We start from the raw sequence: 21,153 nt of genomic DNA, 5'->3' as shown, positions 1-21,153 counted from the left end.
TCAAAACGACCTCTATTGTATTATCAATATCATCGAGTTGTCTGAATTTGAAACGAACGAAAGGACGTACTATTTAGTTCATTACACAACTTACAGAGGCCGCTTGTGTTGTGTGCAATTCACGCCCTAATTATTCGTGTCCCCCGTTTGATTCTTATACAGTTCGTAAATTATCAGGGTGTGCATTATTGGGTTGCACAATCTAGACTTTCTAGTTCTAGGTTTTGATTTGAGATTATTCGAGCTCGCCTGGCCGGAAATCACATTGTCTATGGTTGCTTGTTGCTTCTCTGTATTGGTAACCATAACCAACAAAAGTTTACAATTTGAAGTGAAGGAAGTGGATCCGTTTTAGATATATAAACAAAAATTAAGCTGTGATTGTAGTGGGCGTTGTCACAATTTCTGTTTATCTGATAATTCGTTGATTACGCCAGATAAAGCCCTAGAACTACGGTGACATTGTACTAGATTAAAATTAGGGCTTACTGATAAAATAAAACAGGTCCTTTGCTTCTGTGACACCAAAATAATGTTTAGTTCTTGTAACTTTTGAAATCAAATTATTTTTATAATTTTAATACAATACGTGTGTGAATTAAGTGTTTATTTACAACCAACCTTATTGTAAACAAAGTGTAATTCAGAAAATTGTTGTATTTCTTAGTAATGTGAGTCAAACAATAACTTTTGTCGAGTATGTGATTCATTCAAGCATTTCGTCCAATTAGAGTGTGAAGTGCCTGGAATGCGAAGAAAATGTTCAGGAACACTATAATAGCCCTTTTACTGGCTAACGTGCGATGTCAGTCCAACAAGGATCTTTACAATGGACAGTTTAGAGAAGATTATTATAAAACACATAGACAGGATGGTTCCCGTGAATCATATCGTATCCCTAGTCCAGGCGATAGTGACTACAGGACTTATGTGTATAATAACAGGAGATACGGGACGGATCCGACACGATATAACCCTTTTAACCCCAATATAAACCAGCCTGGTGGATTCCCATATAACCCACTGAATCCAAATCCTTTGGATGACTCATACAAATTTAACACTGTAAGTACTTACTGTAATAAGTCGCCTAGATACAATGATGGAGTTGAGTTAGTTTAGTAAAAAATATGAGTTAGATTGGTAATGAGTTAGCTACTCAACAGTGAAGTGATTGTAGGTTGTTTTTCGGTGGAGTGATTGTTTGAATTTCTATTATTTCTTGATTTTTAACTCCCCTCTTAAGTATTATGTGATAAGTTTTAAGTATTATGATTAGACAAGATTTTCAAGTCATATTATTATTATTTTTAAGTTGGTTTTTAGATAAGGTCCTTACTGAAAATCAGAGCCACAGCTTGCCGTAGCATTATGCTGTGGGGACCTATTTAGCGTCATGTATGTCTTTATTTGTTCTGTTTGTTTTATGGTATTAAATAAATGTATCTATATTTTCTATATCAATTTTGATCTGAATATCTCAAAAAAGTGCTTTCAGAAAATTATCAAGAGTGCTTCATAACATATTAATTCCAACTTTTTATACTATCTGCTGTACAGTGCTTCACACTGGACAGCAATACCCAGTTGTGTGATTTTGGATTTTATAGCGAAATATTCACTTATCTTGTTGAACAATTTCTGCATACTTTAATTACTTATATCATCATGAACTCTTGCATACTTCATAAAGGACCTATTAAGAATAATGGCCAGATGTACGTACTTTATAAAGTACAAATTGTTAATTGAATAAAGAATTTTGAAATAACATCCAAAATAACTAATCTAGCGAACCACATCTAGATCTTAAGTACTATGTTTGTTGAAAAAAGTTAGAATTCAGGATGATATATTAATATTTTTCACAAAATTCGTTTTACGGTAACCCTACCACCACCATGTTTTTCACAGAACCGAGATCCGAATAACCCAGATGCCTTGTTCCCTGGAGTGCTCGGTGGCTGGCGGGAGGATTTGCAGGGCAGACAGAGGCGGGACTCCCTGCAGTTGAAGAGAGACATCTTTGTTACCACCAATTTTGGACAAGTGCAGGGTTTTAAGGTAAAAATTTTGTGCAGTTTGTCCCTGAAGTTGTTAATATTGGTGAAAAATTATTAAGCCATTTGCCACTGTCCTCAATTTGGCTGAGTAACACAAACTTCTTTACTTATTTATAGTAACTGTTATTCCACAGATATTATTAATGCAAAAGTTTATTAATCTGTGTGTTTGTTACCTATTCACATTTAAACCACTGAACCAATTTAGATGAAATGCAGTATACAGATAGTTTGAGTCCTAGAGAAGGACATAGGTTAGTTTTATCAGAAAATTGTATAGTTCTTGCGGGATAGTGATAAACAAATTCTACGCAAAGGGAGTCATGGGTAACAGCTAGTCATCAATGAACCTTAGTAACAGGCTGCTTGAGAATTGCTTGTTATAGAAGTAATGATGAACAAAACAAATTGCATTACACTTTATGAATTTTGTGGTTATGTTTCTTTTCTTGGGCCTTTTGTGGTTTATGTTAGAAAGTTTGTGGTTAGAAATCTGCTGTATTCATAATATGTTGTACTGATTAAAAATGTCAGGCGTGAAAATATCTCAAAAAGTATCACACTTACAAAAATGTTAAAAAGTTTGTGGTTAGAAATCTGCTGTATTCATAATATGTTGTACTGGAAAAGACAGGCGAGAAAATAATGCTCAAAACAGTATCACACTGACTAAAATATTTAGGGCTAAAAGTAGTGTATGAAGTTCCTACATCGTTAATCCAGAGGCCTTGTATATTTCAATAATAAAGATTTTATTGTTTTTAGACCCTTTGCACACTGCGTTTTTTAAATGCACCATCGACTCTCGTTGACAGCGCATTTTTCTTTTCATAAAGCAGCCATACAACTCGTGTATGTAACGTATCGCGTATATATCTATAGAAACGCGCGTCTTCGCCGCGTTTAAAAAACGCGGTTTGCAAAGGCCAAGGCCTTGAATCCCAAACACATAGGGGTGTGTTTTTGTTTCTGGCAAATAAATACTTTTTCAGAGAAGACGAGTTTTTTGTCTATTGTCTTTAGAGAAGTATTATTTTCATGACATGACTATTACAGGTACATATATATGACAACCCGGATCCCCATGTAGGGTACCGACCCTGGCTGACACCCGTGGAGAGGATACAGGGGGAAGCATCAGTATTTTTAGGCATACCCTATGCCAGGCCTCCAGTGTTGGATGGAAGATTTAAGGTAAGGATGATAAAAACACCAAAGTTTACAATAATTAAAATCTTGTTTACATTTTTACCTAATATCTCTAGAGTGGAAAATGCCAAGAATCTTAGAAACAACTAAACACCCTTCTGTTAGAATGGTAAGCCATAGTTGCAGTGTCCTGCCTGGGTAATTAATCCCGTAATTATTACGAGCTTTTTAGTTTCACCTGTCCAGATGTCTGTCTGTAGTCAAAACTTGCAAGTTAAATTTAACCAACTTCAGCAGTCAGATTGACTTGAAATATGGCATACTTGTGTAAATTGCGTGACAATACAATAATCTGGTAGTGACATCCCGGTAGTCCAGCCATTATCGCCTCTGCAGGATGGAACTCTTCATCGGTGGTATTGACTTGAAATTTAGTATCCAAGTGTAGTTTGGGTGACAATGCAAGTAAAGTAGACAAACAGTACAGTCAGCAAAAAAAAGCGTGTATTAAAAAGGTTTTTTTTTTACCAAAAACTTATATTTAGTCAGTCAGTTTGATACAAGTAATAAAGCACGTTAAAAATGCGTCCAATATTTATTTGTTGTTTATCTAACTGACTCATTTTTTTTGGGATCTAGCCTAGGGTTAACCATAGACATCCTACTACGTTGACCATGCTTTTCGCGTTGTTTATTTTTTTTACTATTAGCAACACATTGTATTGTTCTTTACAGCCTCCGCGACAGCACCCAGGCTGGCAGCTGCTGCAGGCCGTGGACTGGGGCCCAGCATGCCCCCAGCCTGTCAGGTTCACCGGAGCCACCAAGGGCATCCGAGACATGGATGAGGACTGTCTCTACCTCAACATATTCTCTCCCAACGTGAGTATTGACTATAGAACTGTGATTAGTCTACTAGGTGAAAAACAGAAATGCACTTTTAGCACCATATAATTTATATGGAACTTGTGTCCTTTTTCTAATTCAAAACATTAACAACGATGTCTATGTGATCATGTTATTATTACATGATAGACAAGGGGTTATCCTATTTTTAATTAATTTAAGCTAAAGAAAATAAGGCTTTATACAGCTAAAATGGCAACCACCTAGCTTAAGTTATAAAGATATTGGACAAGCATATTTTTTTATAAGGAAGCAAAGCAGGATCCTTTTGTTTGCAGATTATACACAGAACAGATACAACTATATTTCATAACATAGGCTGCTACATTGTAATGCTAGTTGAATGCCTATTATGCAAAATGTCCTTCGCTATTTAGTTCCATGTGCGAACCAAATGCATAATTACGTTGTATTGTTACAAACTAGCATATGTCCCTAGTGAATAAATCCAGTCCATTTGATAAACGGCGGAATAATATTGATCACAATGTGATGTCTAGAATGCACTGATTAATTTGATGATTAGATAAATTTCCATAAATATTAACTTTTTTTCTTAAAATAGAACCATTGCTTAACTTCAAAATGTGAATTAAATTACTATAGCCTTGATTCTTGCCAACATATAATGTGGGTTAAATGACAGGTGACGTTACGGTCTTTCTTGAAATTGGCTCATATAAATGGATATGGATAGCGATATTTCGCCTGTCCTGTCATCAACATTCAGTTACATTATCAAACATATTAATATTTGACACGTATTCTTCCTTATGCTAGGGGTTTCTTTGAAGGATAAAATCCGAAATCACATTATTCGACAAAGAACGAAAGTCACTGACATTGCTCAGAGAATTAGTTCGTTGAAGTGGCGTTGGGCTGGCCACGTCTGTCGCAGGACCGATGAACGGTGGAGCAGACGAGTCCTCGAATGGAGACCACGGACGGGAAAACGTAGTGTAGGGCATCCTGAGGCACGGTGGACGGATGACCTTAAGAGGATCGCTGGCGGCGGATGGATGCGAGGGGCTGAAGACAGAGTGTTGTGGCGCGCCATGGAAGAGGCCTATGTCCAGCAGTGGACTGCTGTAGGCTGATGATGATGGATGATGATGATTCTTCCTTTAGTCAGCAATAGGTGACGAAGACACAGCCCCGTTAAAGTTCCGTATAGCGTTACGCCTTAGCATACTTTTTTTAAAGTGACGTCACAGGCCCTACTTTCGAACTTTAACGCGCTTTGTTTCTCTTTGAAAAAAGTTAAAGCAACGTGTACTATTTTTTTTTTGATAATCCAACTGAAATACTGGCGCAGATTTTGAAATGAAAAACCCCTTTCATGCAAAAAAGAAACAAAAAAATGGTTTCTTTATCGAAAAAACATGCGTGTATTTTTTTCTATACAAATCACAATCTTTTCGTTTACTGACTAATACAATTGTATTAATTGTATCAAGAATAAAACATAGCAATGTGACAAAAGCATTGTGACTTTTTGTCGCGAATACCTAATTCAAATCACGACTAACAAAGACACACTAAAAAGGTTCCAAAAATTGTTCGCATTCATATACAGCATTTCATAATATAATAAAAGGTCATCAACCTGATAATTACTCTATTAAGTTGGCCAATGACGAGTTTAATTACACCAATTTATGCTCGCGTGGTGCATTGTCAACAATCGTGCTAGAATAAACCTTATTGCTGGGACGAAAGCTTGAAAATTCACTAACGGAACCGCTACCAGTTATAATTTGTCATGTCGCTTGGAGTGCGGTGCGTTTTGGTAATATGTAGTTCAGTGGCTTGTCCAGCAGTAGCGTGGAGAGAATATTTTCGTTAGACAATAGAGCGGAGCTTGAGTTACAAGTGAATAATCCTTTCCCATAGTATGTTCTCGGGAACATTCGTACTTGTCATGCTGCTTCAGTCAGCCTGTTATTACCAACGAGTATCAAGACAGCGTAGGGGAAGGTCGCATCGAGAGATTAATAATCGATATAGAGTGGTTAAAACCTAAGTTAAGATTATAATTGAAGTTAAGATCGTAGAGGTTATATCATCTCAGTATGATCATGTATGATATAGTACTTTAATTAAACTCGTGCTTTGACATTTGTCACTATAAATAAAATACCCTATTTATTTAATAGTATTAGTTTCTTCCATTTTACCGCATCCAACGTAGAGCTGCTAGATTCGTCGATAACCGGGCACTCTCTGATCGGCTTGATCTACTGGCTTTGCGGAGGGAGTGCGCAGATGCACTGTTTAAATTGTTGCATGGAGCTAGGTTTCACTACCGTACTTCGCGCAGCCGTCAATCCTACGCGACTTAACTACAGAACCAGCACCTGGAAATGCTATCGGACTATGGGAAGTCACCCTAAAAAATATTTTTTTTTTATTGTACCACTTTGTCAGCGTGACTAGTATGTATATTATTCATACCAAATTACAGCTTTCTAGTACTAACGGTCTGTGAACAGCGGACAGACAGACAGAAGGACAGACATGGCGAAACTATAAGGGTTCCTAGTTGACTAGGGAACCCTAAAAACGAGCCTATCAATCTCAAAGGGCCGGCAACGCACCACTCTTTATACATATTGTAAAACGTTCTCACCCAGACGGAGGCGGGCTCCACGGCGCAGAAATATCCAGTGATGGTGTACATTCATGGCGGGCAGTTCTCCTCGGGGGCCTCCAATTTGTTCCCGGGTCACGTGCTGGCGGCGTTCTATAAGGTTGTCGTGGTCTCCATCAACTACAGGCTGGGTGCTCTTGGTGAGTGATGGTCTATACCTATAGTAATTTAAGGAAATTAATTGATGATGATGACGATGATGTTTTCCATGTCGTGTCCGGCAAAGGCGTACCTTTAGTCCTTTTAGCTTACCTATTCGGGCACATAATAATTAATTGACTATAGCATAGAGTAGATGGCAAAAAAAAACATACCCATTTATTTACTCCTAAAATGTATTTTTAAAAGATAGAACTATAGTTCACCGCTTACTTCGCGTGAATAATACTCATATACAATATAATAGGTACTCAGGCAAAAATTCTTGCAAGTAATGAAAGAAGAAAGAAAATACATTTATTTAACGCCATAAAACAAACATAGAACAAATAAAGACATACATGACGCTAAACAGGTCCCCACTCAGCAATCAATGATTGCTTTCCAATATTTATTATTCGTTAATTTTTTTTATGGTGTTTCCCATACACACTTAAATTAAATTTGACCAACTTCCAGTAGGATTGACCTGAAATTTGGCATTTGAATTTGGAATTTGGTACCATCAGCGAAATATGTGGTCTACCACCCTAAAGTTGATAATCGTTTGCATTTCATAAAACAATAATGCCAATAGACGTGTCTGTCAACTTGAAAGTTCGACTTTAGCGACATATTCATTTGATAGGAACTTGTTTAAAAATGTATAGACCACTTGTTTGGCTGATGGTACCTATTTGGTATACTTGTAAATTGACAATGCAATAATTTGGTAGTGACATCCTGGTAGTCCGATTTGAAATTTGGTATGCAAATGTAGTTAGGATGACAATACAAGTACAGTACAGCAAATAAAGCTTGTATTAAAAATGTATTTTTTACCAAAAACTTATTAACTAGCAATTCATTCACAAGGTTTCCTTTCAACCGCCGACGACAACTCCCCCGGCAACTACGGCATCCTGGACCAGGCGATGGCGCTCCGCTGGATCCGGGACAACATCGAGCCCTTCAACGGGGACCGGGGCTCCATCACGCTGTTCGGGCCGGGCGCCGGCGCCGCCTCCGCGGGGCTGCTCGCCGTCGCGCCGCAGACTAGAGACATCGTCACCGGGATCATAGCACAGGTTCGATTGTCCAGGAGCGTGTCAGTACTTAACCACGAAAAACTTTTTCACGAAAACCTTTATCACGAAAACATAACGTGATATAATCTATTCGTGATAAAGTTTTCGTGATTAAGATTTTTCATGATAAAGTAAATTCGTGGTAAAGCTTTTTCGAGATACTTGTATTGTAAGTCTCTAGTGGTAAAGTCTATTCGTGATAAAGTCGTTCGTGAAAAAGTTTTACGTGAAATAATACTAGCGCCCAAAAATATAATTAAAATCTTAATTAACCACTATATATAGATTATTTATCTCTCAATAGGACCTTCCCCTACGTCCTCTTGATGGGTACTGAGGCTGGCTGAAGTAGCATGGCATATACGAGCGTTTCCGAGATAATACGATGGGAAAGGATTCCAAAGACGGTAGCAGTACCCCTGGACGGCGCTAGTATGTTTTGGTACTAGCCGTTACCCGCGACTCCGTCCGCACAGAATTCATCCATCGCTATCACGCGGGAACTATGCAATTTTCCGGGATAAAAATTATCCTATGTCCTTCTCCGGGTCTCAAACTATTTGTAAACTGAATTTCATCTAAATCGGTTCAGCGGTTTAGACGTGATGCAGTAACAAACAAACAGACTTACAAACTTTCGCATTTATAATAATAGTAGGACATATAATATAAAGTGTGATTAGTGTGATACACTACATTATATGTATAATTTGATCGTGGTGGTTATAACTCATGTATAAAAACTATCCTATGTCCTTCCCGGGGACTCAAACTATCTGTATACCGAATTTCATCTAAATCAGTTCAGCGGTTTAGACGTGATTGAGTAACAAACATCTAGACATCCAAGCATTTTCACATACTTTCACATTTATAATATTAGTAGGATTTATTTCTAACAAAGCTTGTTTTATTAACAGAGCGGATCAGCATTAGCCGACTGGGCGTTCATAGAAGACAAGTTCCGAGTGCAGAACACTTCGCTGGTCTTCGGCCGGCTGCTCGGCTGCCCGATCGACTCTTCGTGGAAGCTGGTCAACTGTCTGAGGCAGGGGCGGAGTTTCTACGAGCTGGGCAATGCCGAGTTTGAGGTACTGTGCGAGAATTGAGACTCGCACCGGTCAGAATGGCCGCATACTGCCCGGTTTCAAATGTGTTGTCTTCCATCGTTAAAACGTTGAGTTTTTCCAGACGGGTACAGGGTAGGGGTCTTTAAAAGGGGTATAAAAGGCGACGGATATTCCTTAACATAAAGCAAACTACTTATGCTTTATACTTATATCAAAGACAAGTCTAGATACCATTTGAAAAGCCTGATCAAACTTGCTGATAGATCTGTACGATAGATACGTTTATAATTAATCATGTTTTTTTAGTCACTACAATCGGTAGATGACTCCATATAAAACAGTAATTCCTAGGCGGGACAGTAAAAAGAACTTTATTTTAGACGTGAAAATCTGATTAATTTTCAATTAACTTTAAAACAAATATTTGTTGCTTTAAAAAAATAATCGTTTGAACTGGCAAAGAAGTGATGCCGTAACTACTTCCATAAAAATTCTATGAATCGTTTTTTGACAACTAATAAAAAGGTACGTCAAATTATTGGTGGGATCACCTACCCTATTAACTTGCTTTTCATAGTTAAAATTAACCATTTGATTATTAGATCTGCCCTTTTATCATCCGTATTAACCACTACCAAAATCTAATCCCTTCAGCCTCACGTCGGCTTCATCCCCTGGGGTCCAGTATACGAGAACAACTTCACTTACCCCGGCGACGGCTGGTACGAGGGTTGGCGCGAACGCGACTGGCGCTTCCTGGACGCCATGCCTGAAGACCTGATCAGGCGGCGGCAGTTCAACCCGGCGCTGCGGTACATGACCGGTGTCACTACACAAGAGGCCGCTTACGTGCTATGTGAGTATACAGAACTGGCTTACAAGTCGACGCACGTAAAAAGAGCTCTGGGTGGCTGGTGGAGGGGATACGTTTGCGCATCTGTCAACTAACAAGCCAATGGCGTGACGGCCGCGCGCGCTTCTACGCCCCCTCCCGCGACCCGCCTCCAATGCTCCGCCGCCAATTTGGTCCGTATTTCGATCACTGCGCAGGTATAGCGCCAGGAGCTCTTTTTACGTGCGTTGATTTGTACTCGCCTTTTACTTGGCGTAATCGTAAATGTGACGAATAAGTTTATTTACGGAAAACCAACAAAAACACAATATATGTAGTCGTAGTGGGAGTAGCAGCAAGCAACACAGCCAATTACAGGATTTAACAGATAGCTATAGTTAAATACTTTTTCATTCTTCTGTTCCCTTTCTTTTTGCTTATTCTTGCGGCTGCGTCCAGTTCAATTATAAAAAAACTTGTATTATTCGAATGTTTGAATTAGCTCGTTGAATTCAAAATGGGCAAGCCATGTAGCACAGAGGACAAATGGCCGTGTATGGGTCGAAATTCTATTTAGTGCCTAAGTAGAGATGAAAATTCATAAACACTTGCAATATTATAGATATCTAGAAATATTTTGTCTACTATACTCGAGTCCAGAATTAGGCAAACCAACTTGACAGTTCATTACACACAAATGTTGCCACAGTTATACTAGTGCCGTAATATCGATATTTAAAAAAAACTTTATAATCTTTATATTGATGTTAGAAAAAAACTCAATACGAAATAATAATAAAATAAATCTTTTATTTAAAAATTTCGAAAAAAATGTTGAACATCAGGAAGGACGCAATCCGCTATTTTGTTTTATTGACATTTCATATATGTCATTCGACTTAACTGCATTCGGCTTGCTTGGAACTATTTCTGTTATTGTGATATTTTCGTTACGTTATTATTTCTTGTTATCCTTTTGATACTTTTCAGGCCTAAAGCTATGAAAATAAAGTTCAAAAGTGACAAACATTCCGCGTCTACACAAGGTTATATCGACAAATTTGTATCGACATATTCCCATGCTATTTTTTTTTTTGCTGTCTGGTTATTATTTTCTGTTGTCACTTGTCAATCTAGTTCGCTTGATTTTGGACTCGAGATTAGTAGTGTTACGTTAGTTTTCAACCGTGCCTCAATGTTTATTATGAATTTCCGCTTTAACAAGAAAAAAAACTGAGTTTGGTTTAAAGATCTTTATTTTCTCAAAAGAATAACAATAATTCACTTACTTGAGAAAGAAATATTACATGCATAAACTATAATCTAAACTAGCGAGCGTAAACATTAATACAATCGTAAAATCATAAAAGTTACAATTTGCCGGTAAGATTATAAAAAGTACACAAAACAAGTTCGATCGCTCTCTGCTTAGGACCGCGATGCGCTGTGCGGTGTGAGCGCAGTTTGACAAGATAACAGTTACAAAGATATAAAGAGTTCGGAAGTGTCTTAGCAAATGCGTACGTACATTGACTTTGTGGTGTAATACGGTATTTGACAACTCCTTAATTTGCCATATCTTAATATTATTTTCAAAATATAGATATGCAGATAGTGTTTAGCGAAGAGAAAATTTAAATCGGCTGAAAATTGGATTTATAGTGATTTTTTTTTAAATCTGTATTCCTGTCTCTTTCTCAAACGGTTTTCTCTATGCAACAAGTATGGCGGTACTGGCGTGTGACGTCACATGCCAGTATCTCTTTCCCTGTCTAATCTTGAATTTCAAACCATTATAACTTTGTTATTTGTAAAGGTAGCTTAAAAATTGTTTCTCTATTCGATAACAGGCATTGTGAATTTTTAATTTATAAAACATATACAAAATAGTCAAATACCGTATTGTGTTATACATGTATTTTGTTGAACTATTAATGTATGGTACATTATTTTTGTTTGAGTATGTGTTATTTTGGTATTTATTGTATTTTATAACAGGTATTGATTTGTTTCATATTTAAAAGTATATCTACTGATATATATTTGCTTATTTGAGTTCGAAAATTAATATGGTGTTCCTTGCCCAATTCCACAGATAACAACGCCTCTCTAGCACCTAACTACGAGATATCCGAGCAGTGGTTCAACCAGAAAGTTAATGAGCTTGTTATGCGCTACAACTATACTCTAAACCCTCGCGGCGTGTACGAGGCCATACGCTACATGTACACCTACCATCCGGAGCCGCATAACGTCAGTGCCATCAGGGACCAGTATGTCCATGTGAGTAGACTTCAAATACTTCTGCAATAGGTTAGTGTCTTGAAAAGTCTAACTAATTATTAGGGCCCGGAATTTTGCGTGCGGCTATTCAGAGATTGTAGGGAGAGACCACCGCTTTTTATCGATATTATCGATACTGAAATTAACAATGAAATAGACTTTGAATACGAAATCAACAACTGTTAATTAAGTTGTAACTTTAATACGTAATTGTAGATATATTATTGCTTGGAATATTATTATAAAATACTTTATATTGGCTATGGTAAGAACTGAAGGAATACAAAATAATATTTTATCTTTTATTTTATCAAAGGGTAGGCAAACCAGTTTGGCAATTGTATTTTGTTAATTTCCTTTTGTACAATAAAGAGTTTACATACATACAAGCTACCTAACGTTAAGAGGGATCTTTTCTCAAGTTATAATATATAAAAAAAACGTAATTATAGTGATTTCAATAAAGCAATTTAAACGGATTAAACTTTCCGATATATTTGAACTATTTTCCGCATTGACCACTGAAAATATGTATCATCGGAAAGTTTAAGGTTTGATACAACAAAAACATAAATTAAAAAAAACTATCGATTTGTCGATAACATCGATAAAAAGCCGTGCTCTCTCCCTACAATCTGTCAATAGCCGCACGCAAAATTCCGGGCCCTACTAATTATATAGTCCTCCTTATCGATTTCAATGACAGCGACCCTAATAAAAACTATTCTATAGACGCCCGTCTACCGTGGGCTCTAATGTGGCTGGCTAGGCTGAATTTACTTAAAGTACCCGTCCATAAAGATTGCACATCGGCCTTTGGAAAGAGACGGCTAGTTTCGGCTTCGTAGAGCGTTGTCACACGCTACTTATGTGACAGTCGTTGCAATAGAGTACGGACGCATTTAGATGAAAATATATAATAAAGAGTTGTTGAAACCCTCCAAAACTTAAGTACTATGGCATCTTATAGCATCTTATAGACGACCAGATGGCCTAGTGGTTAGAGAACCTGACTACGAAGCTTGAGGTCCCGGGTTCGATTCCCGTGTCGGGGCAGATATTTATATGAAAAATACGAATGTTTGTTCTTGGGTCTTGGGTGTTTACTATGTATTTAAGTATGTATCTATCTATATAATTATATTTATCCGTTGCTTAGTACCCATAACACAAGCTTTGCTAAGCTTACTTTGGGACTAGGTAATTGGTGTGAATTGTCCTGTGATATTTATTTATTTATCTAAGAAAAAAAGGGAACTATCCTTTTTCTAGTAGTTACGTGTCATTAATTTGACGTAAACTATTAAATCAATAAAGGTGCAGTATTTATTTGATATAAAACGTCACTTAATAAATACGATGATTGATGGACGGTGTTCGGAAATCGTCGTGAACGGCCAATTGTCTTTTTCCGAAGACCGGTGTGCAATCTTTATCGCCGGGTACTGTAAATTTACGGAGAACAGATGGCCTTTGGGGCCAAAAGTTCTCGAGTGGAGGCCGCGGATCGGCAAGCGCAGCCTAGGACGTCCACCAACGAGATGGACGGATGACCAGGTTAGAAGACGCGGGTTCACGGTGGATGCAGGCCGCTGCCATCCGAAGCAACTGGAGGTCTATGGGGGAGGCCTATGTCCAACAGTGGACGTCCTACGGCCGAGGTGATGATGATGATGCAATTATTTAGTTAGCAGGGTCAACTTAGAATAAAATTACACTGTCAAATAATAATAAACTACAGCGCCCAATATACTTGCCGCGTTGCCCAGTTGAATCGCGATGGACATCCTTTGCTCCAGAATTTACTCAGGGAATACAATATTAACGAAACCACCGCTCTCTTTCCACAGCTCCTCTCAGACTTCCTCTACCGCGCGCCAACCGACAAGCTAGTAAAGCTTCTACTCGAACAAAAGGTCCCCGTCTACATGTACGTCTTAAACACTACAGTGGAGTCGTTCAATTGGCCCCAATGGCGACAGTACTCGCACGACACTGAGCATCTGTTCCTCGCCGGGGCTCCCTTCATGGACCAGGAGTTCTTCCCGGTGAAGCAGCGGTTAGACCGGCAAGCGTGGACCCCTAACGACAGGAACATGAGCCATTTCTTTATGAAGGCTTATTCGGATTTCGCGAGATTCGGGTTAGTTCTGTTTTAAGTATCTAGTTTATAATTATTAATGAAACTAGCTTTTGCCCGCGGCTTCGTCCGCGTGCTCTCGGGAACTGTACATTTTTCCGGGATAAAAAGTAGCCCATGTCACTCTTTGGCTTATAAACTATCTCTGTGCCAAAAATCACGTCGATCCGTCGCTCCGTTTCGACGTGAAAGACTGACAAACATACAAAAACACACACTTTCATTTGGCATTTGCTTTCCTCCTCGTAGAAAATTAACAAATAGGCCATTGTCCTATAGGCACATACAGGTGAGAATTGCAAATTGATGCAGGCGGGGGGTGAAAGAATATCGCTAATGCTATTTATGAGAATAATGCTTATAATTAGATAGCCCTTTCCAAATGTAACACTTTTAAGCTGCCATTTTCACAGGAACATCAAAGAAGTAAGAAATAATTTAAAAAAAAATAACTGTTAAAGTGTCCCACTGCTTTAAAAAAATTAAAACCCGACTGCCTAGCTAAAGCGAAGACGAGACGAGATTTATTATGTCATGAGACAGAAAAAAGATGAAGTACACAGTACACAGTAGTATGCTTTAGTACACGGGCCAATCAACTATTTTACCGACACTTTGGGCGTCTCCTGCGTTACCAAAATTGTCTCTGCGTACCAAAGTACTTAACAAGATATTTCACGTTTATAGGTTGAACTTACGTAGGATGGCATGTATTCATGTACACCATCTATTAATTCAGAAATGTTTACTGACATAAATCTGCAATTGTTTGAAAAATGTCGCGGACAGATTAGTGTCGGTAAAAAAGTTGATTGATTGGCCCACACATGAATATTAGTTTATTAGTTTAGGTGGGATCCAGCTATCTTCTTGCCAAATTTCATCGAAATCCGTAAAGGAGGAACCCACGCACACACACACACACACACACACACACACACTTTTGCATTTATAATATTTGTAGGATTTAACCAGATCCATGTTCTTCCAGCAACCCGACCCGCTCTCGTATTCTCGGCGTCCATTTCGAGCTGGCAACAGAAGGGCAGCTGCGTTACCTCAATCTCAACACAACGTACAACTCGACCATACAGCTGAACTATCGGCAAACTGAGCTCGCCTTCTGGACTATGTACCTCCCCACGGTCATAGGACGGCTTGTGCCCACCTACCCGCCTATCACTGAGGTTAGTAGAGATAAATTAAGATTTACTAGAAAAAATAATCTAACCCAACCATAAAAAAAAATATTCATATTCATTTATTCATTGTAAAGTCATGTACATAGTTATAAAAGGTGTTTCAGTTATTATCGGTCAGTCCATGAAGCCCTGTAAGGGCACACAATAATATTTTTAATACAAGCTATTTTTGCTGACTTTACTTGCATTGTCACCCAAACTAAATTTGCATACCAAATTTCAAGTCGATGCTGTTAACCGTTGAAGAGTTCCGTCCTGCGGAGACGATCCTGGCTGGACTACCAAGATGTCACTACTATATTATTTATTGTAATGTCACGCGATTTACATAAGTATTCCAAATTTCAAGTCAATCTGACTGCTGGAAGTTGGTCAAATTTAACTTGCAAGATTTGATTACAGACAGACAGACACAACGGGATAGGTAAAACTAAACTCGAATTTTTTAGTCCGTAGAATTCTGATGTAGGATTCTGAAAAAGCCGTGGTGGCCTAGTGGTTTGACCTATCGCCTCTCAAGCAGAGGGTCGTGGGTTCAAACCCCGGCTCGCACCTCTGAGTTTTTCAAAATTCATGTGCGGAATTAAATTTGAAATTTACCACGAGCTTTACGGTGAAGGAAAACATCGTGAGGAAACCTGCACAAACCTGCGAAGCAATTCAATGGTGTGTGTGAAGTTTCCAATCCGCACTGGGCCCGCGTGGGAACTATGGCCCAAGCCCTCTTGTTCTGAGAGGAGGCCTGTGCCTAGCAGTGGGACGTATATAGATTGGGATGATGATGATGATGATGAGAATTCTGACGTTTCTTGGTATTACCAGTGGAAAAAAGATTCCTCAGATATGCGTCAATAAAGACACTAGTTGCGGGGTAAAAAGAAAACTGTTTTAATGCACATAATTAATTATCATTATCTTGGTTATATTTTAAACTGTAGGAGTGAGGCTTGACTTACGTGGTGTGTCTTCGAGAAGTTAACTTCATTGACCTGTTGAATATTCCCTTAACCCTTTTCCAGGTCATATAGCAACCACATAAATGTACACAATATTCGACCTTGCTACATCCGCAATATGGTTCAAAATCAATTGATATTAGGTATATCATAGGGAAACAACATAAAAGTATGATTCATTTTGTAACTAGCTTATCTAAATTAGCAGGGCCTGGAAAAGGGTGAAAGTCAACGGAAATTCAAATATTAAGTACAATGTATTTTTGAAGTCGATCGGAAGCTGGAAGGTTGCTACCTGCCTCGACATGTGTGTAATGTCACAAACTGATAATTAAATCTTTTGCCTAAACAGTATTGGTGGGAACCGAAGCAACCCCTACAGATAGCATTCTGGACTGTATCAACAGCCTGCCTTTTACTAATAGTCCTACTGGTCGTGTGCTGTATGCTGTGGCGGAACGCTAAAAGGTACATATCATCCATAGTATTATTTAAAATAAAATATGTAATCAATCCCACGCGGGCCCAGTGCGGATTGGGAACTTCACACACACCATTGAATTGCTTCGCAGGTTTGTGCAGGTTTCCTCACGATGTTTTCCTTCACCGTAAAGCTCGTGATAAATTTCAAATGTAATTACGCACATGAATTACGAAAAACTCAGAGGTGCGAGCCGGGGTTTGAACCCACGATTCTCTGCTTGAGACCCAACTACGAGCCAAGCCCTCTCATTCTGAGAGCAGGCCTGTGCCCAGCAGTGGGACGTATACAGGCTGGGATGATGATGGTGATGATAATATCAATACTTCATATAATAAAAATGTGAAAATTTGTAATAATGATATAACTATAATAGAAGGAAATAGAGTAATTGTTGTGCATAAACATAATCAAGCAGGATCACATCACACACACACTCACACTTTATCTTAAGATTAAGATATCACTATTGTTCGAATTAAGGTTTTTTTTTACTTTGTTTCTATGTTTGAGATTTTTTTTTTATTATTTGGTACCAGAGATGTGGCGAGGAATGTGTTTGTCTTGAACCAATAGCAACGCTTCATTTATATATCCTCGCACAGCACAGCTCTAGTGGAAACGGTTTAGCGGAGCGAGGATAGGTAAAACATCATTATCACGTCAGCCGAAAGACGTCCACTGCTGGACATAGGCCTCCACCAAGGCTGCAAGGCCCCAAGTGGGCGGGGCACATTGCTCGCAGGACTGTTGGCCGATGGGGTCAGACAGAAGGTTCTCGAATGGCGTCCGCGGACCGGGAGACGAGCTGTCGGTAGACCACCAACAAAATAGGTAATAACTCTCCTTTGGGCAGTCGGGTAATGAAGCGTTTCTATTGGTTCTTGAGAAACATTCCTCGCAACGTATCCTCGCACATCTCTGATTGAAAGGCAGCCTTAGGGTCTGAATTGTTTATAATTTAAAAGTCTTAGTGGCTGTTTCACCACCCATTGACTAATTTCATTTGACGGATAAATTTAATCAATGGATGGTGAAACCCCCTGTTTAAACTTAAAGGTTTTGTATTGGAAACTAGCCTTAACATAATATTGTTTTTGATTTCATGCAGGGCTATACCTCCTAAATGGAAACTGTTACCGACAATGTAGGTGAAAATAATAAAATAATTAAAAAATACTGTAGTAGATTTTTGTATTAGCTTTCATAATTATGTTCATTTGCTATCATTACGTCGAATAGTGTGTGAGCTTTAGAATTGTTTTGAATTTTCTTTTTCTTTTTTTTTACTTTTTATCTCGTGTGTGCGCGCGTGAATGGCTGTTTAGATTTAGTTAATAGATAATCGAGTTTCCGTCTCGTAGTATGAGTTAATGATGTCATGTTCTCGTTACTCTCTGGAGGCTTATTAAATGAGTTTTCGCAGAGAAACGGACCGTTTCTACGACGGCGACATATTTATGGTGCCCGAGGTGGAAGACTCTGGCATTGACAATAACACTCGGTCGCGGGACAACATATATGAGTATCGCGACGTGCCCGTCAAGAAACCGCATACGCCGCCGCCGCTCAGCAGAGCTGTGAGTTGAACATAGTAGCATGGTAGCATGGTGTACGGTTGTGTCACTCTGAAGATGAGCTCTGGTTGAGTTCGAAACAGATAGATGGGTTTGTGTGATTTGTGTGTGTTCTTACAGTGTGGAGGTGGAGGAACTGCATGAACACGCATATTTTGCATAAGCTTAGCTATCATAAGGTCGCGGGTGAGCAAGGAAATTATTTTAGTTCATTAAATTACATTTTGATAATATTTTCATCCCTAATAATTGACTGTACACGTATCTTCGAAGCGCCGCACAGGAAGTCGCAGGCGTATTTTAGTAAGTTTATTATAGAAATTGACATTGTCATCACATCGACACTACATTCTCATGTTGCACGGCCAAGCAAAGGAAGAAATCGGCGTTCTTTTATTCCCTCGCACGCCGCTCTGCTTGTCACACAGCTCTAGTGGAATGCATCATGCTTAGTTGTCATGAAAAGAGAAAATCGGGCAAGCAAAGCTATATACCTGCTGCTATATAAGCCGTGGTGGCCTAGTGGTTTGACCTATCGCCTCTCAAGCAGAGGGTCGTGGGTTCAAACCCCGGCTCGCACCTCTGAGTTTTTCCAAATTCATGTGCGGAATTACATTTGAAATTTACCACGAGCTTTGCGGTGAAGGAAAACATCGTGAGGAAACCTGCACTAACCTGCGAAGCAATTCAATGGTGCGTGTGAAGTTCCCAATCCGCACTGGACCTGCGTGGGAACTATGGCCCAAGCCCTCTTGTTCTGAGAGGAGGCCTGTGCCCAGCAGTGGGACTTATATAGGCTGGGATGGATGGAAAGCTATATACCTGTGCTCAATCGAATAAATACTTATAACGTTGCAGTCGTGTTGGTGTTTTGGGGTCCCCATATTTTATAACCGCCGTAAAACGTGTCTGTTTCTTTTTGTTGGCACGGCATTTCCTCTTTTTTTTCTCAATTTCGTGGTTCGAACTCCAGATCCTTTCGGACCGTTCTATCCATTTCTCAAAACATCCGTTCCCGTCACTACCTTTTCCTAAATAATCCGATGATAAATCCTTCCCAAAATATGCTTTGCCCAAACGATACCTACGTTTGGCTTGATATTCGTTACCCAAAAAGATGTAAACCCAAAATGACCGTTCCCGTATATACTGTTTCCAAAATAATCCGTTATTATGCTACTTATACGCAAAACCCAAAATATTATCAAATCTTTTTGCACGGGTCTTCATCATGCACCATTTTGTAGCCCACGATATAGTTTTAGGGAATCCACGCGCGAATTTCAATTCTCTTCACGCCAGCGAAACCGTGGGTATATAATATAATTATTATTTTGTGTACAGACGAGTCAGCCGGCAACGCTGCATTCCCGGCCGCCGTCGGAAGCGTCGACGGGATCTGCGATCTCTCTCCGCGGCGTGTCCAGTACGCCGGCGCCCGCGCCGCTGCCGCGCGTGCGCACGCACGTGGTGGGGGGCGTGCCGCAGACCACCGTGTGAGGAGGGGGGGAGGGGGGGAGGGGCGCTAATAATCGAGCACTTATGTTCCATAGGGGTCATACATAAATTACGTCACACAATTAAGGATTAAGGATTAGATCAATTTACCAGAATCTTTATTTCCTAGTAGCAAAATTTCCATTGTCATTTTTTCCCAAAATGGTTTTATACTGAAGCTTGTTTTCAAAATCGCGTTTTTCCCGAATTTTAATCGACTCTGAAACATGGGTAGGTTTAGGTTATGTTAAGTTTGCATCGGCCTGAAGGGCACACAGAAGTAGGAACTCCGGCGACACTGTGTCTGAGTCGATTTAATTATTTATTATTACGTATTGGTGTGACTCATTCTGAGAGGAGGCCTGTGCCCAGCAGTGGGACGTATATAGGCTGGGATTATTATTATTATTATTATTATTGGTATGACAAGGAAGGAGGCGGGGTCTTATAAATGGTCAAAATGGGTGTGAAATACTTTATGGATGGCCCCGTAGCCGCGTGGCTCGGCAATGTATTTTACTTTAAGTTTTTTATTTTCACGCTTTAAAGGTTACAGCCCATTAGAGCCACCCGGCACCCGACCAGCACCGCCTCGACTTCGGCGTCGACTCATTGTCGACAGGCGGTCCACGCGCGGACGGCGCGTTCACAACGAGTGGACCTCGCGCGGTTCACGAATTTCCGAGTAGGGGGAATGAAGGGGGGGTAGCAGGGGGTGAAGAGCGCCGCATCGCAAGCATGCGCAACCTCGCGAGTGAGGCGATCCGGTGACGCTACGGAGTTGATGTAGTGAGCGCATACCCATACAAATTCATATGAAGAATACTAACCGCTCGAGGCGAGGCGGTGCTGGTCGGGTGCCAGGTGGCTTTAATGAGCTGTGACCTTAAACCTTAACCCCCTTATTCATAAAACTTAACAAGCCTATGTTAAGTAACAAATGCTTTGTCCCTTTCTAACAAATACAAATGTAGAAGTGACAGATAAGGACAAACGAATTTTAGCGGCATTTTAACTAAAATAGGTTTGATTGTCGTTTATGAATAAGGGGGTTAGAGTTTAGACTACCTTTACTACTACTACAAATAACCACCGTTATTAGGGATAAGATTTTAAGAACT

The 21,153-nt window shown here is 39.4% G+C and overlaps 1 protein-coding gene across 2 annotated transcripts; it reads left to right on the top strand.

The window, feature by feature from the left end:
- The first annotated feature begins 330 nt into the window (after window positions 1-330).
- On the top strand, window positions 331-20,048 carry Gli (carboxyl ester lipase-like protein Gli). Of its 2 annotated transcripts, XM_074101367.1 has the most exons (15): window positions 331-1,065; window positions 1,915-2,064; window positions 3,120-3,257; window positions 3,948-4,094; window positions 6,752-6,908; window positions 7,783-7,994; window positions 8,915-9,085; window positions 9,719-9,920; window positions 11,992-12,179; window positions 14,030-14,322; window positions 15,311-15,506; window positions 16,830-16,945; window positions 18,070-18,105; window positions 18,385-18,538; window positions 19,880-20,048. In XM_074101367.1, the coding sequence occupies exons 1-15, from the start codon at window positions 760-762 to the stop codon at window positions 20,033-20,035; spliced, it is 2,622 nt and encodes an 873-aa protein (XP_073957468.1). In that variant the 5' UTR covers window positions 331-759; the 3' UTR covers window positions 20,036-20,048. The 2 variants fall into 2 exon arrangements, with proteins under 2 accessions (XP_073957468.1, XP_073957469.1); XM_074101368.1 differs by lacking the exon at window positions 18,070-18,105.
- The last annotated feature ends 1,105 nt before the right edge of the window (window positions 20,049-21,153 follow it).

This window comes from Choristoneura fumiferana, chromosome 18 (assembly GCF_025370935.1).
Source record: "Choristoneura fumiferana chromosome 18, NRCan_CFum_1, whole genome shotgun sequence".
Taxonomy (NCBI): domain Eukaryota; kingdom Metazoa; phylum Arthropoda; class Insecta; order Lepidoptera; family Tortricidae; genus Choristoneura; species Choristoneura fumiferana.
This window is presented reverse-complemented; position numbering and strand designations above follow the sequence as displayed.

What these genes read in the sequence shown, in the direction of transcription:
- Gli (XM_074101367.1), top strand. Translation starts at nt 760, where the DNA reads ATGTTCAGGAACACTATAATAGCCCTTTTACTGGCTAACGTGCGATGT. An exon ending in CTGTGGCGGAACGCTAAAAG is followed by an intron (nt 16,946 to 18,069) that starts GTACATATCATC and finishes GATTTCATGCAG; the next exon opens with GGCTATACCTCCTAAATGGA. An exon ending in TGGAAACTGTTACCGACAAT is followed by an intron (nt 18,106 to 18,384) that starts GTAGGTGAAAAT and finishes GAGTTTTCGCAG; the next exon opens with AGAAACGGACCGTTTCTACG.